Source organism: Helianthus annuus, chromosome 11, assembly GCF_002127325.2.
Source record: "Helianthus annuus cultivar XRQ/B chromosome 11, HanXRQr2.0-SUNRISE, whole genome shotgun sequence".
Lineage (NCBI taxonomy): Eukaryota > Viridiplantae > Streptophyta > Magnoliopsida > Asterales > Asteraceae > Helianthus > Helianthus annuus.
Genome location: NC_035443.2, coordinates 182,424,654 through 182,439,813, shown reverse-complemented (window position 1 = coordinate 182,439,813; position 15,160 = coordinate 182,424,654). Strand labels below are relative to the sequence as shown.

General features: G+C 35.8%; 1 protein-coding gene across 3 annotated transcripts; it reads left to right on the top strand.

Moving 5' to 3' along the window:
- Positions 1–679: 679 nt before the first annotated feature.
- LOC110899937 (BURP domain protein RD22) lies at positions 680–5,497 on the top strand. 3 transcript variants are annotated; one of them, XM_022146834.2, is made up of 3 exons: positions 680–817; positions 4,134–4,239; positions 4,539–5,497. In XM_022146834.2, the coding sequence occupies exons 1-3, from the start codon at positions 701–703 to the stop codon at positions 5,381–5,383; spliced, it is 1,068 nt and encodes a 355-aa protein (XP_022002526.1). In that variant the 5' UTR covers positions 680–700; the 3' UTR covers positions 5,384–5,497. The 3 variants fall into 3 exon arrangements, with proteins under 3 accessions (XP_022002526.1, XP_022002524.1, XP_022002525.1); XM_022146832.2 differs by having other exon boundaries at positions 4,470–5,497; XM_022146833.2 differs by having other exon boundaries at positions 703–817; positions 4,140–4,239; positions 4,470–5,497.
- The last annotated feature ends 9,663 nt before the right edge of the window (positions 5,498–15,160 follow it).

Below are 15,160 nucleotides of genomic sequence, written 5' to 3'. Positions count from 1 at the left end.
GAATTGGATCAAAATGGCAATGAAAACATTTAAAATGAAAATCCGCAAAATACCCCTGGTTAAAGATGAAGTTTTTGGATGGAGTTAGTGTATGTGATCAAAATGGCAACAAAAGAGAAAAGTTCAGGGACCCAGAGGCAAAAAAAACTATTTGGACTAAAATGGCAAATTTGGACAAAACTCAGGGACTAAAATGGCAATTTACTCCTATATTAATCTTAAAATGTTTGGGTACATTCAGGGGCGGGGCGAAGGATAAGAGGGGCGAGGAGGGGCGCCCCCCCCCCCCCCCCGAATTTTTCGCTCAATAGTGTTATATATGTAGTTTTCGTATAGAAATTTGTGGGTATACACGTTTTCGTTCCGGCCAAAAAATTCAAGCTTCGCCACTGGGTACATTATGTCCAAAAGTTAGAAAAAGAAAGATGGATGTTAAGATATGTAGTATTGTAGTGTAATAGTTTATAGTCTTTTTCTTTATATAAATTTATGCCGATGAGATACAAAAGTTAAACAAGTTAGTATTTTTCATATTAACCGGTGAATACAAACTAGTGTGATTAACCCTCCAATCTCTTCAACATACAAATTTACCCTAGCTCATGTGTTACACGCATGGTATGCATGATTGCTTAGAATAAGGTAGGTGGTGGTGGCCAAAACTTAAAGTTGTGGTTCTTAATTATTTAAGTGTTGCTTTATGCATGATGAACATCATCGCCCACCTTATAAATTAGCTATCAAACCTAGTCTTCAATCATCATCAAAATCTCCAATGAGGTTCCCTCTTCTCCATCGTTGTTATTTGCTTCTTTCGGTAAGTACGTGTCACCGTGTGTGTATATACACTACATACACATATATTTATATATATATATATATATATATATATATATATATATAGAGAGAGAGAGAGAGAGAGAGCCGCTAGAATGAAAACCACCTCGAGTTGTAAGAACCGCGAGAACTACACCCCACGGAGCGCCGTTCGCCATGATTTTTTTTTACAAGTAGATGTGTATATTATAAACACAGCCGTAAAAAATCATGGCGAACGGCGCTTCGTGGGGTGTAGTTTTTTACACCACAAGTTTGGTGAAAAAAAAAGAAAAAAGAAAAAAAATTAAAAACACCAAACTTGTGGTGTAAAAAACTACACCCCACGGAGCGCCGTTCGCCATGATTTTTTACGGCTGTGTTTTTAATATACACATCTACTTGTAAAAAAAAAATCATGGCGAACGACGCTCCGTGGGGTGTAGTTCTCGCGGTTCTTACAACTCGAGGTGGTTCTCATTCTAGCAGCCCCCTATATATATATATATATATATATATATATATATAACACACCCTTCATCGTACCATCATCCCCTTTGATTATCAATATACAAGTGTAAATCAATGGCTAGGATTTGATGATGAAAATACACTAGTATGTTATATGATTTGATAATGTAAATCAATTGTCATGATTTGTTTATTCAGTTCATAAATACATTAGGATCATGTGAGAAGTAGTAGGCTAATTGAGAAACCTAGAGAAACTTTGATAATGCAAAAAATTATTATTCTTTTTTTTTTTTTTGAAAAATCAGAGCTTTTTCCATTAAGTTTTTTTAGGGATTTATATACATGTGTATATTGTTAATCTTTTAACTATACATATGTGTATATTGTCAATTTTTTTACTATACATATATGTATATACATGTTTAAAATTGAAAAATAAGTGTTGTAAATCTTTGATTGAGATGAATGATTTAGTTTTAGCTTTAGGATTTAACATTAGTATTTATGGTTTAGCATTAGGGGTTAGTTTTAGTGTTTGGTATTAGTATTTAGGGTTTAGCTTTAATATTTAGGGTTTAGTTTTAAGGTTTAGCATTAGGGTGTAGCATTAGTATTTAGAGTTTCACTTTAGGGTTTAGCATTAGGGTTTTGCATTATGGTTTAGCTTTTAGGTTTAGCATTGGGGTTTATCTTTAGGGTTTACAATTAGGGTTTAGCTTTTCCTTTTTAAGTTTAGCTTTAGCTTTAATGTTTGCATTAGGGTTTAGCTTTAGGGTTTAGCCTTAGGGTTTAGCTTTAGGGTTTAGCATTAGTGTTTAGCTTTAGGATTTAGGGTTTAGGTTTTAACATAGGGTTTAGCCTTACGTTTTAGGATTTAGCTTTAGTGTTTAGAGAGTTTTGGTTATTGTTCAATGAGCCGGTCCCAATGCTAATGAGCTCAATTAACATTCGTTTGACCCGGTTTTCTACACTTCTTAGGTTAAGGATTTATATTTTTCATAATTCTCAAATAAAGTGTTTTCTTCTCTTAGGATCCCTACTCTCTCTATATATATATAGGACAAAGATCTGTTAGGAACCACCCTTTATTGCGAGAACCGCGAGAACCGCGAGAACCAATGTGAACACAACAAAAATGCCTAAAAATAGCTAAAAAAACATACAAAATTTTTTTTAAAATTTTTTTTATAAAAAATCGCTACTTTTAGTAGCAAAAAAATTTAAACTTTTATTTTTAATTTTTTTTGCTACTAAAAGTAGCGATTTTAACATAAAAAATATTTAAAAAAATCAGATTTTTTTTTATTTTTTTTAGATTTTTTTAGGTTTTTTGGGGGTTTAGTTTTTAGAATTATAGCTTCGGGGGGGGGGGGGGGTTAGGTTTATTATTATTATTTTTTTTGGGGGGGGGGGGAGGGTGGGGGTTAGGTTTTTTTTAGCTATTTTATTTTGTGTTCACATTGGTTCTCGCGGTTCTCGCAATAAAGGTAGTTCTCGCATGAACCTTACCCTATATATATAGGTGAGAACGGTGAGAATGATTTTGGTGGTGACATGTGGCATTAATGTTAAATTACATTAAGGGGTAATATTGACAAAAAACCCACTCACATTAACCGGGTGTTCAAATAAAACGCCATGAAAAATAATCAGTTAAAACGCCATAAAACACTCAAAAGCTATTTTTTGAGCAAAAAAACCATTTTTTAACACCATAAAACACTCAAAAGCTATTTTTTAACTATAATTTACAACAGCTCAAAAAAACCATTTTTCTGAACGCTACAAACACTCAAAAGCTATTTTTTGAGCTTTAATTTACAACAGCTAAAAAAAACCATTTTTTGAACGCCATAAAACACTCAAAGCTATTTTTTTAGCTATAATTTACAACAGCTAAAAAAACCATTTTTTGAGCCTCCCAGTTAAAACGCCATAACAAAAAAAAAAAAAAAAAAAAAAAACTATTTTTTAAGCTATAAATAACAACAGCTCAAAAAACCATTTTTTGAGCCAACTCCCACTTAAAACGCCATAACAAAAAAAAAAAACTATTTTTTGAGCTATAATTACAACAGCTAAAAAAACATTTTTTTGAACGCCATAAAACACTTAAAAAGCTATTTTTGAGCTATAATTTACAACAGCTCAAAAAAACCTTTTTTTAGCCATATAGCTTTTTTGAGCTCAGAAAAATCACCCAGTTAAAAAAAACGCCATTAAAAAACTCAGTTGAAAACGCAATAAAACACTCAGTTTGGAAAAACGCCATGAAAATACATAGTTAAAACGCCATAAAAACACCTAGTTCAGAAAACGCTATGAAAATACATAGTCTAAAACGCCATAAAACACCCAGTTCAGAAAAACGTCATAAAACCCAATTAATTTTTTTCGAAAAGTATATCAATAGTATACTCGTTGGAAAGATTAAAAAACGCTGAGTTTTATGTTGTAATTTTTTTTCAAAAAATAATCACGTATAAAAAAGTTATTGTCGTTTAAATATGATGGGGGAAATGGCATGTGATTAGCATTTGCACCTTTGTTTGGATCTTTCTATTTTATCCCTCCTGGTAGTTTCAATGCCCATATTATTTACAAAAATGCCACCGCATCAATCTCAGCTACAAACCACTAAGATCTTGTGGCTGAGAATCGTTCTCACCGTTCTCACACTTTTAGACGTTCTCTCCTGATCCTGTTCCTATATATATACATACAAAAAATGGGTTTCAAGCTTAAATTTGTTTAATTTTTGTTCATATTACTAGATATGTGATTGAATGCTTTGTAGTTCAACTTTTTTTTTTTTTTTTGGTTTGTGGGTTGGTTATGATCAGCTAGCACTAGCAGTTGTGGAAAGTCATGCAGTAACTCCTGAAGTGTACTGGAAGCATATGTTGCCAACCACACCTATGCCAGAAGCAATTAAGGAATCTTTAATAGGTTCATATTAATTTATTGGGTAATCACAAAAAAGTATGAAATTGGAGAACCAATAATATTTTATGTAAAAAATAATTTAAAAATCAAATTTTACATAAAAAAATTATTTTTGCATAATTTTTAAGAGGTTTTTCATATAAACACATGTAGAAAGGTGAAGGCGATTTTGTTGTATTTTTAATTGTTTTTTCTTTGTATATATTTTTTCATAAGATGTTGTTGATTTATAGAATGGAGTGATGAAACGAGCATTGCACCCTTTGACCAGCTAAAACATGATCTAATACGGTGGTTTACAGAAGGGGATGATGAAATGATCACCGCGACCAGAGTCGGAAAACAAGTGCCAGGGCCGAATGTTGGTGTTAGAAGAGGGGGTAAAGGAGTGCACTACGGAAACCGAAGGAATCCGGGTTCTGTAGGGGTACAACCTGGTGTAAATCCATTTGTGTACAAATATGCTGCCTCCAAAGATCAGCTAAAAGATGATCCAAATGTAGCATTGTTTTTCTTGGAAAAAGACTTGCATCAAGGCATAGAAATGAACCTACATTTCACGAAAAATGACCAAAAATCGATGTTTTTACCGCGAAAAGTTGTGGATTCAATACCCTTTTCATCAAAGGATCTCCCACAAATCTACAACCGTTTTTCGGTTAAACCTGACTCAATGGAAGGTCAAGACATGAAGCAAACACTTAACGAATGTGAGAATAAAGGCATCGAAGGTGAAGAAAAATATTGTGCGACTTCGTTAGAATCTATGGTCGATTTTGTTACTACAAAGTTAGGTAAAAAGGTGAAGGCGATTTCAACTGAGGTGAATGCTAAAGAAAGCACTCCGTTACAGAAGTACAAAGTTGAGCTCGTTAAAAAGCGAGGTAGGGATAAAGTTGTGGTTTGTCATAAACAAATCTACCCATACGCGGTGTTTTATTGCCATGAAACCGTTGCTACTCGAGCGTATGCGGTTTCTGTGGTGGGTGTGGATGGTATGAAAGTGAACGCTATGGCGGTTTGCCACATTGATACCGCGAAATGGAACCCAAAACATTTGGCGTTTCAAGTGCTTAAAGTGAAACCAGGAAGGGTTCCTATTTGCCATTTCTTGCCTGAAGATCATGTTGTTTGGGTTCAATATTAATAATAATAATAACTAGTTGTAAGACCCGTGTGAATACACGGGTATGTTTAATAACGATCGAAATCAAATACTAAAAAACATATTATAATATATCATTTAAATTCTTTGCGTTTAGTTACATATCTTTATAAAAAAATGTTAAAGACAATATGTGTTAGTGTACATGTTTAATATAGAAATAAACTAAGTAGTTTATAATGTGCAAAGTTTTTTCCAACATCTATATGTAAAATATGATGTGAAATTATTTAATGAATTCACATTCGCATTATAGTTATGAATTGACAACAACATCAGGCATATAAGTCATAAGTCCAGCTATAAAACATTCAGAAACAAAAGTCCTCTGTCTCTATTTCAAGCCAAATATTGACCTTGAAACTATATCTGCAAGTGGCGCTGAATTTCTTGATCTCAATACCCAACCTACCTGAAATTGACAATTACTATCCCGTAAGTTTCAAAACCACATTGAAAAATCATATATAACAACCTAAGTTTTGAGATGTATTAAGGAAAACCGTTACCTAAAATGTAAACGGAAAGAATGTGATGGCTCAATGATGGTTGCTGTCATTAGGTGCATTGAGACCTAACGTCAAGAATTTAATGGCTTAAGTATAATTATAAGCTTATTAACGAATACGACCAAATTAATTTAAAATTTAACCTTATGATAACCAAAAGGCAATCTTTGTATAGTCTGAAACAAAAGTCATCCTTGAACATGGGTCATCAGCCAAATCAAATACTAAAAAACAGATTATATCCCTGCATGAAAAACAAAATGGATAAATTTAGGAAAAATGGGTTTGAAAAATGATAACCCAACAGTAGAGGATCTCATTCTACAACTCCGACAAATGCAAGGGTGTTCTCAAATAGTGGTTCCGAGATATTTGAAAACCAACAAAGATCGACAAATGTTAACAGTACTGCTTCTGTGGACATTTGTCGATCTTCAAACATCTAGGAAGCATTATTTGAACCTTACACCCCTGAATTTATCGAGGCTATAGAATGAGATCCTCAAATACTGGGTTATCATCTTTCAATCACATTTTCACTAAATTTATCAATCTTGTTTTTCATACCTCATCGATCAACCTATTCGCTTGGAAATAGATCGAGAAAGCTTGAAGTATATCCTGTACTTAATTATATGCCACCGGATTTTCACTGATTCAAGAATCTCAACATCAGCTGACAACAAAGTACCAATTTATAAACATCTTAATACCAATCCATAATTCAGATTATTAACTTCTGAATGCACTAACTGGTTTTTCCTAAAGAATTGTTGTTTGGTCTGTGTGATGTGGTGTCAATTGTACTGTTATTCCGCTTCTTGGCTGTATTAACATGTTAAAATCTTAAAACATAAAAGCAAACGAAATGTTCCAAAAAAAACAAAACACAAGTAGTTAGTTATATGCTTACCAAACTTGAAGTGTTACAACGCAGCCTCCACATGTGTACACCGGTTTGCTGCTTATCAAACTAACCATCATCGTAATCAGCAAATTGCTATTATCATCAAAACATGTTTCAGTGAAAAGTAAACTGAATGAAAAACAAACAAAGATCATTGAATCTATAAACAATCCATCCAGACTTGCCTGTGTGTTGAATTAACCAGTGATTGTTTATGTAAGTTGTTGCTGTTGGCTTCATGATCATCGTTTTTGACATGCCCGATGGTTCTGGTGGTGAGTTCTACGGGTGATTCTCGTGTATCAGCCAACCAAAATAATTAAAAAACAAATCAAACACTACAACAAAACAAAAATCATTACTACAAACAAAACGAATCAAAAAAGATGAAACCTTTATAAAACTACAAATTCTTGAAATTACCAATCACGACTAAGAACAAACATACCAATCGAGAATGGAAAAAGTACCTTATCTTTCTGATTGAACAACAATCGAGAAATGAGAGTAACCACCTGATCTGTAGGAGACAGTTGCTTCAACCTTAACATCTTCACAGTCACTCTGTATCAATGGCCACACGAACCAATTTACAAATGATGATTCAACCAAATTCACAGTAAACTGGCCACACAAACACCTGTAAAACAAAACATAGGAATCAGTTACAAACGTCAATTTATGTGACCGATCTACAAACGAAAAATTGGAAAACTTACCAGCGTCATGACATACAGCTAAATAGGCATCTCAGACCAACCAAATTCCATTTTCTTGTATAGATGTAACAACAATTATACACGATCCCTTTTCAAGAAAGAGAGAGTTGATATGATTACTTCTGATGTGCATTAAATGGCCAAACAACTCCCCATGCATTTTCAAATTTTGCCTGCTCAAAAAAAAGAAAACTTTTTCAATTTAATAACAAATAAAAAACAGATTATATATACATAATGTCACAGCCCCCGATCCCTAATTCCCGGGAACGGGCGGCCGCGAGCCAGTTTCGGTGGTATCACGTTATTGTCCAATTTAGCAGCGAAAATTTTCATCAGGACCGTAGTTAGGAAATATTTTATCAGAGTAAACCGCCACATTTTATAATATTAAACACATGGGTAAAGCCCAAGTTTTCAGTACACATAATTTCATAGGTATACACCATATTTTATTTAAGAAAAACATCTATTTCTTTTTAGGTAACTTTATTGCCACTTTTCCAAGCCTTCAGTGCTGTCTAGCTGGCTTCTATTTGGCTTTCACATTTTGTTACCTGAAACGCGTTTTAAAAACATTTTGTCAGTGGGAAATACTGATGAGTGAATCCCAGTTTAATCAAGTTGAAATACCAATCATTTTACAGTATTGAGGGCGCTTCCGCAATTACATTTGTTTCCAAGATGTAACAATTAACATCAGTGGTATTGTCATACTCAACTTGTGGAATGTTAGTACGCCAGTAACAAATTTTGTATACAAAACCCCAACATACCCACTATAATTATATTCTTACAAATACTCAATAATTGCTTCGTATATATATTAAATTAAGTGAGGTTTTGTAAAAATGTTTAACAAAAAGAGGATTACTCACATTGCTGTTTTAGATTATCATTTAGGGTTTCCTGGTGATAATCTATAAATTACACAAATGCACGTGTGTTAGTATAATAACCCATTTTAACATTAGTAATACCCTCCCCGAGACGGCATTCCAACGACTACGTTGGGCAGAACCATGACAGCCGTTACGGAACCCTAGATCAATCGGGCAGAGTATCTAATACGTCTCCAGGGGTTATAATACTTACATCGTAGCAGAACCTCGCTATTTAGGGGGTATAATACCCGAGTATAAAGTCTACACTTCAGAATTTAAGTAAGAAAGAATGATTTTGAACGATCGGAAATGAAATCCCGAGGCCTCCTTATATAGGGCTGAAAACTGGGTCTCTCGCGGCCCGCGTAAAACAAGCACAAGGCTTACGCGGCCCGCGTCAAAGCTAGGTCAACGCGTAGCTTGTCCGGATCACCACTAGGCTTGACACGATGCTGACACGTGTCATCACCGGGCTTCGCCTGATCATTAAGTTGCCGCGGCTCGCGTAAAAGTTAAGTGAGACCTTGCGCCGCCCGCCTGAACCCTATTTTCTTTGTTTTTTTATCTAGTTTTAATGTTATGTTATATTTCGGGCTCGGTTTTCACATACGGGGTGCTTTAAAGACATATTGGGACATTTTAAATATTTTTAGGGTGTCGGAAAAATTATCAAGGGTGTCGGTTCAGGATTGTTATATCCTCCCCACCTTGTTTTAGAGCTCGTCCTAGAGGTCTACTGGAATAGGTGTGGATATTTCCTTTGCATTTCTGATTCAAGCTCCCATGTGTATTTAGGTCCTTTTTTGGAGTCCCACTTCACTTTGACCAGATTTAACCTTTTATGCTTGAGATTTTTAACTTTTATGTCTTCAATCTGTAGAGGTCTCTCTACAAACTTAAGTTGCTCATTTACCTCTATATCCTTAAGAGGCATTACAAGTGATTCATCAGCTAAACATTTCCTCTGGTAGTTGTAGCTGATAGGCTACAGGTCCTATTCTTTTAATAATCTTAAAAGGTCCAATATACCTGCGACTTAGCTTCCCTCTTTTGATGAATCTTATCACTCATTTCCAAGGAGAGACTTTTAACAATACCTTGTCACCTACCTGGAATTCTAACGGCTTACGTCTGTTATCAGCATAGCTCTTCTGTCGATCACGTGCTGCTTTTAGTCTTTCTTTGACTTGAATGATTTTATCTGTTGTTTCCTGTACTATCTCAGGTCCAGATAGCTGCTTTTCCCCAATTTCTACCCAACAGACTGGGGTTCTGCACTTTCGTCCATAAAGTGCTTCGAATGGTGCAGCATTGATACTTGTGTGATAACTGTTATTATAAGAAAATTCTATTAAAGGTAAGTGATCATCCCAATTACCTCCGAAATCAATTACACAAGCTCTAAGCATGTCCTCCATTGTCTGAATTGTCCTTTCACTTTGTCTGTCCGTTTGAGGATGGTAAGTTGTGCTTAGATTCAAATTGGTTCCCATTGCCTTTTGGAAACTTGTCCAAAAATGGGAGGTAAATCGGCTATCCCTATCAGAAACAATTGATAAAGGAATTCCATGTAATGAAACAATTTCATTTACATACAATTTGGATAATTGTTCCATGCTAAAAGTTTCCTTCATTGGTAGGAAATGAGCTGACTTGGTTAGCCTATCTACAATCACCCAGATTGTATCATTACCTTTTCTTGTTTTGGTTAATTTGGTAACAAAATCCATTGTTATCAATTCCCATTTCCAAACTGGCATTTCTAATTGCTGTAACAAACCTGAGGGTTTCTGATGTTAAGCTTTAACTTGTGAGCAAGTTAAACATTTAGAAACATAAGCTGCTATATCCTTTTTCATTCCTATCCACCAGAAATTTTTCCTTAAATCCTGGTACATCTTATCACTTACTGGATGCACCGTATACTTAGATTTATGAGCATCTTCTAATATACGGTGACGCTAATTTCCTAATTTAGGTATCCACATTCTCTTTTTATGGAATCTCCAAATTTCATCTGTTCCTTGTTCTAATTCCTTAATCATTCCTTTTAACTTTTCAGTATCTTCTTTGATTACTGATTCTTGAGCTTTTCTAATCTGATCGTTTAAATCTACTTTTAGATTTATTTTAAGAGAACGTACCCTTTTTGGCTTTTCATGATACTTTTGACTTAAAGCATCAGCCACTACATTTTCTTTCCCTGCATGATACTGGATATCACAATCATAATCACTAAGCCTTTCCATCCAGCATCTTTGTCTCATATTTGACTCTTTTTGCCCAAAAACATACCTTAAACTCTTATGGTCGGTGAATATGGTAAATTTACTACCATAAAGGTAATGTCTCCAAATCTTAAGAGCAAAAATTATGGCTCCTAGTTCTAGATCATGGGTTGAATAATTTTCTTCATGATTCTTAAGTTGTCTAGATGCGTAGGCTATAACCTTTTGACGTTGCATCAGCACACATCCATAACCTAACTTAGAAGCGTCACAATAGACTACAAAGTCTTCTGTTCCCTCTGGTAACGCTAATATGGGTGTGTGGGTTAGTCTTTGCTTAAGGATTCTAAATGCTTCTTCTTGTTTTGGTCCCCATTCAAATTTAATGGATTTACAGGTTAACTTGCTTAAGAGAATGGCTATTTTAGAAAAATCTCGAATAAATCTTCTATAATAACCGGCCAATCCTAAGAAACTTCTAATCTCGGTTGGTGACTCAGGGGTTTTCCATTTGGTAATAGCCTCGATCTTTGTTGGATCCACATGAATTCCTTCATGATTAACTAAATGTCCAAGAAATTGTACCTTCTCTAACCAAAACTCGCACTTTGAAAACTTAGCATAAAGCTTTTCCTTTCTTAATAGACTTAAAAGTAAGCGCAAGTGTTTTGCATGCTCATTTTTACTTTTAGAGTAAATTAGAATATCATCTATGAAGACAATTATGAATTTATCCAAATATGGCTTACATATTCGGTTCATCATGTCCATAAATGCGGTTGGGGCATTGGTTAAACCAAAGGGCATGACAGTAAATTCATAATGACCATATCTTGGTCTAAATGCGGTTTTAGGAATGTCCTCTTCCTGTACCTTTAATTGATGATATCCTGATCTTAAATCAATCTTAGAGAAAAATCGAGCTCCTTGCAGTTGATCGAACAGATCATCGATCCTCGGTAATGGATACCGATTTTTAATCGTGACTTTGTTCAATTCACGGTAGTCAATGCACATACGCATTGATCCGTCCTTCTTTTTAACAAACAAAATCGGTGTTCCCCATGGCGATGAGCTTGGCTGTATAAATCCTTTCTCCAACAATTCGTCTAATTGTTTCTTCAGTTCCTGCATTTCAGCGGGTGCCAAACGGTAAGGTGCTTTGGCAATCGGTGCTGTCCCTGGTAGCAGATGGATTCTGAATTCAACTTCCCTGTCTGGCGGTAGCCCTGGCAATTCTTCTGGAAAGACATCTGAAAACTGGGACACTACTGGAATGTCTTTTAGTTCTTTTCCTTTAGTGTTAGTGATTATAGAAATCAAATACACTATAGATCCTTTTCTTATATAACTTGCAGTTTTCATCGCAGAAATGAATTAGTGGATCTAGATGGCTTATCTCCTTTAATTGTGATCTTTTCACCCTTGGTGAATTTACTTGAATTGACTTTTGATCACACAAAATACTGGCTTTATGGCTATTAACCAATCCATTCCTAACACAACATCGAATCCAGCCAGATTCATTGGGTAAAGGTTTACAATAAATTTTTGATTATGCAAGATTTCAGAAATCCTAATGGTTTATCCATTTGCGGTCTCTACTAGACATTTTTGCCGTAGTTTAGTTAATGATTGATTCAGAAATTTGCAAAACGAAGTATTAATAAAATTTTGGTTTGCACCAGAGTCAAATAATACTTTAACAAAAATATCATTAACTAAAAACGTACCAGCTATGACGTCCGGGATCATCTTGGCTTCATCTGCAGTTAGAACAAATGCTCTAGCATTTTTAGTGTTCTTGTTGCTTTCAGCTGGAGCCAAATTCGGACAATTTGGCTTGATGTGACCTTTTTTCTCCACTGTTGAAGCATAATCTATTACTGGATTTCCTCCTGCAATCTTCTTCCTTGTGTCCTGGTGCCTTGCAGTAAGTGGAGCATCTTCCCGAATGCTTCTTCTTGCGGATTCTGCAGTATGGTGCAGAGGTAGAACCTACATTCCTTCGGTTGGAATTCCCAGAACGGAATTCTTGAGTAAGCCTTTGGGATAGGTTTCTCCTCTGGTCTTCTTCTCTAGTTCGTACTAGTTCATCAGTCAAGGTATTGGCTAGTTCTACAGCTTCTTCTATGGTTTGGGGTCTAGCTGCCTTGACTACATGTCTAATCTCTCCGATTAATCCCCAGATATAAAGGGAGATTAATACCGGCTCAGGTGATGCAAGGGTTGGTACTATCCTAGCATATTCAAAGAATGTGGTAGTGTAACCCTTACTGTCTACCCCGGTCATTCTAAGGTTCAGAAACTTGTTCGCTATCTGTTCTTTTTCATTGGGAGGGCAGAATTTCCTTTCTACCATATTTTTAAATTCCTCCCATTCCATGTTATATACCCTATCACTTCCTCTTGACTGGAGGATAGTGTTCCACCATTCTAGGGCTGAATTCTTAAACAGATTAGAAGCAAACATTATCTTATCCTCTTCAGCACATTTGCTTATTTTTAGAACAACCTCAGTTTTCTCTATCCAGCGTAGAGCTGCAATGGGTCCTTCATTACCCGAGAATTCTATTGGTTTGCTGGACCGGAATTCTTTATAAGAACAACCATATGGCATGGTTCTTCTTCTTTTAGGAATGGGCGCTTGAAGTATGGGTCCATTGTTCACGCTGTGTTCAGGTTCAGTTGGTCGCTTACTGCTATGCTTACTCTTATTTTCAGCTTCTTTAACCGTTTGGATAATAAATGGCATTGCATCTATAATTCCTTGTGCCACTATATGTTGGATAGCACTATTATCCACTTGGTTTCCATTGTTATTTTTGTTTGGATTCTCGTTATTCAAATTATCATTATTCGAGTGGTTATCGTTCTGGATATTATCATTCTGGTTTTCCTGATTCACTTCGTTGTCCATCTGAATTTTAAACATTTACCACATATTAATATCACAAATAATATTTGAATATAGCCAATCACATGACATGCACTTTTGGTCAAAAGCGTCGAGCATTGCAACTTTTACTCTATTCATATATTATGCATCTATTACACACTAGTACTGAAATTAAAATTACAATACCGACTGAAATGTAAAGCTACAATACTAGTAGTATGCATCCGTAGTTTTTTTTCTAACACATACACACATCTATTATTATTATATTATTATTATTTCTACCGTTCATGCCATCACATTCACGGAAATGGATTCATCCAAAAATCCATATTGCGCTTGTCGTATTTCCATACGAGACCCTCTCCCACCTGTCTCATTCGTTCACTACTTTCTAAATTTCCTCTCCGAAAGTCCTAAGTTCTTGTAAGTTTTCTGAGCTCATTGAGGGTGTAGGTTCTTGGACCGGGTTCGGAATCTAGGGTGCGGGTTCCTGGTATGGGGGTATAGGGGCCTGGTATGGGTAAGGATTTTCTAAGATCTCCCTAATGTATGCATCGTTATTAAAATAGGGATCTAGAGTATCTAACCCTGGGTAGGCTCCTAGGTTTTGCATTGGCACATCTTTGTGAATCGGGTAGCATTGCACATAGTCCCTAACATCATCCCACCAGGGATTGTAATTTGGGTCTAGGGGATTTGGTGCAGGTACCCTAGGTATCTCCTCCGGGTTGAAATCATGCATTTCTACTTGATTTCCAAGGTTTTCTATTTCCATGGGTTGATCAGGAATTTGTGCTTGTGGTTGGGGTGCTAGCATTTGCTCCAGGTTTGGGTCAGCTGCAGTGGTTGCTAAAATATGGATATTGGCTATTACCCTATTAAGCATATCCTAGGCATATGCATCGGTTTCTCGTTTAGCTGCGGCTAGTGCTCTCTGGTCTTGTAACTTTTTCATACGTTTCCTACGCTCGTGTGCTCCCCTACTGAACCATCCCCTCTTTTTCTGAGGAAATGACTCTTCAGATTGAGCCTTAAACACACAGATGCCTTCTTCCGTATCAGCAGAGTACCCCGAGAGGGCAGGTTGAGAAGAGGAGGTGTCTTCGCTTCTAGGCGAACCAGACAATTGACAATACGCGTCAGATGGTCCTTGGTCGCTCATACTGTAAACTAACAGATAGTCAGATAACACATAACAAGAAAATACAATTATGCACGTGTTCCTGTTATTTATTTCCTAACACTTTGAATTTTGATGTCAGCAGAACACTTTTGTGGCTGAATCAGTGGCATAGCTCTGATACCACCTTCTGTCACAGCCCCCGATCCCTAATTCCCGGGAACGGGCGGCCGCGAGCCAGTTTCGGTGGTATCACGTTATTGTCCAATTTGGCAACGGAAATTTTCATCAGGACCGTAGTTAGGAAATATTTTATCAGAGTAAACCACCACATTTTATAATATTAAAAACATGGGTAAAGCCCAAATTTTCAGTACACGTAATTTCATAGGGATACACCCTATTTTATTTAATGTGGCATGGCTAATATAATGACACATAGGCAAAATTACCAGTCGCTTCTGTAGCAACTCTCACTAAAAGTAATACT

Bases quoted from the DNA above. Each gene is read 5' to 3' on its own strand.
- LOC110899937 (XM_022146832.2), top strand. From the start codon at position 701: ATGCATGATGAACATCATCGCCCACCTTATAAATTAGCTATCAAACCT. The intron at 818-4,133 runs GTAAGTACGTGT...GGTTATGATCAG, and splicing joins GTTGTTATTTGCTTCTTTCG to CTAGCACTAGCAGTTGTGGA. The intron at 4,240-4,469 runs GTTCATATTAAT...GTTGATTTATAG, and splicing joins AATTAAGGAATCTTTAATAG to AATGGAGTGATGAAACGAGC.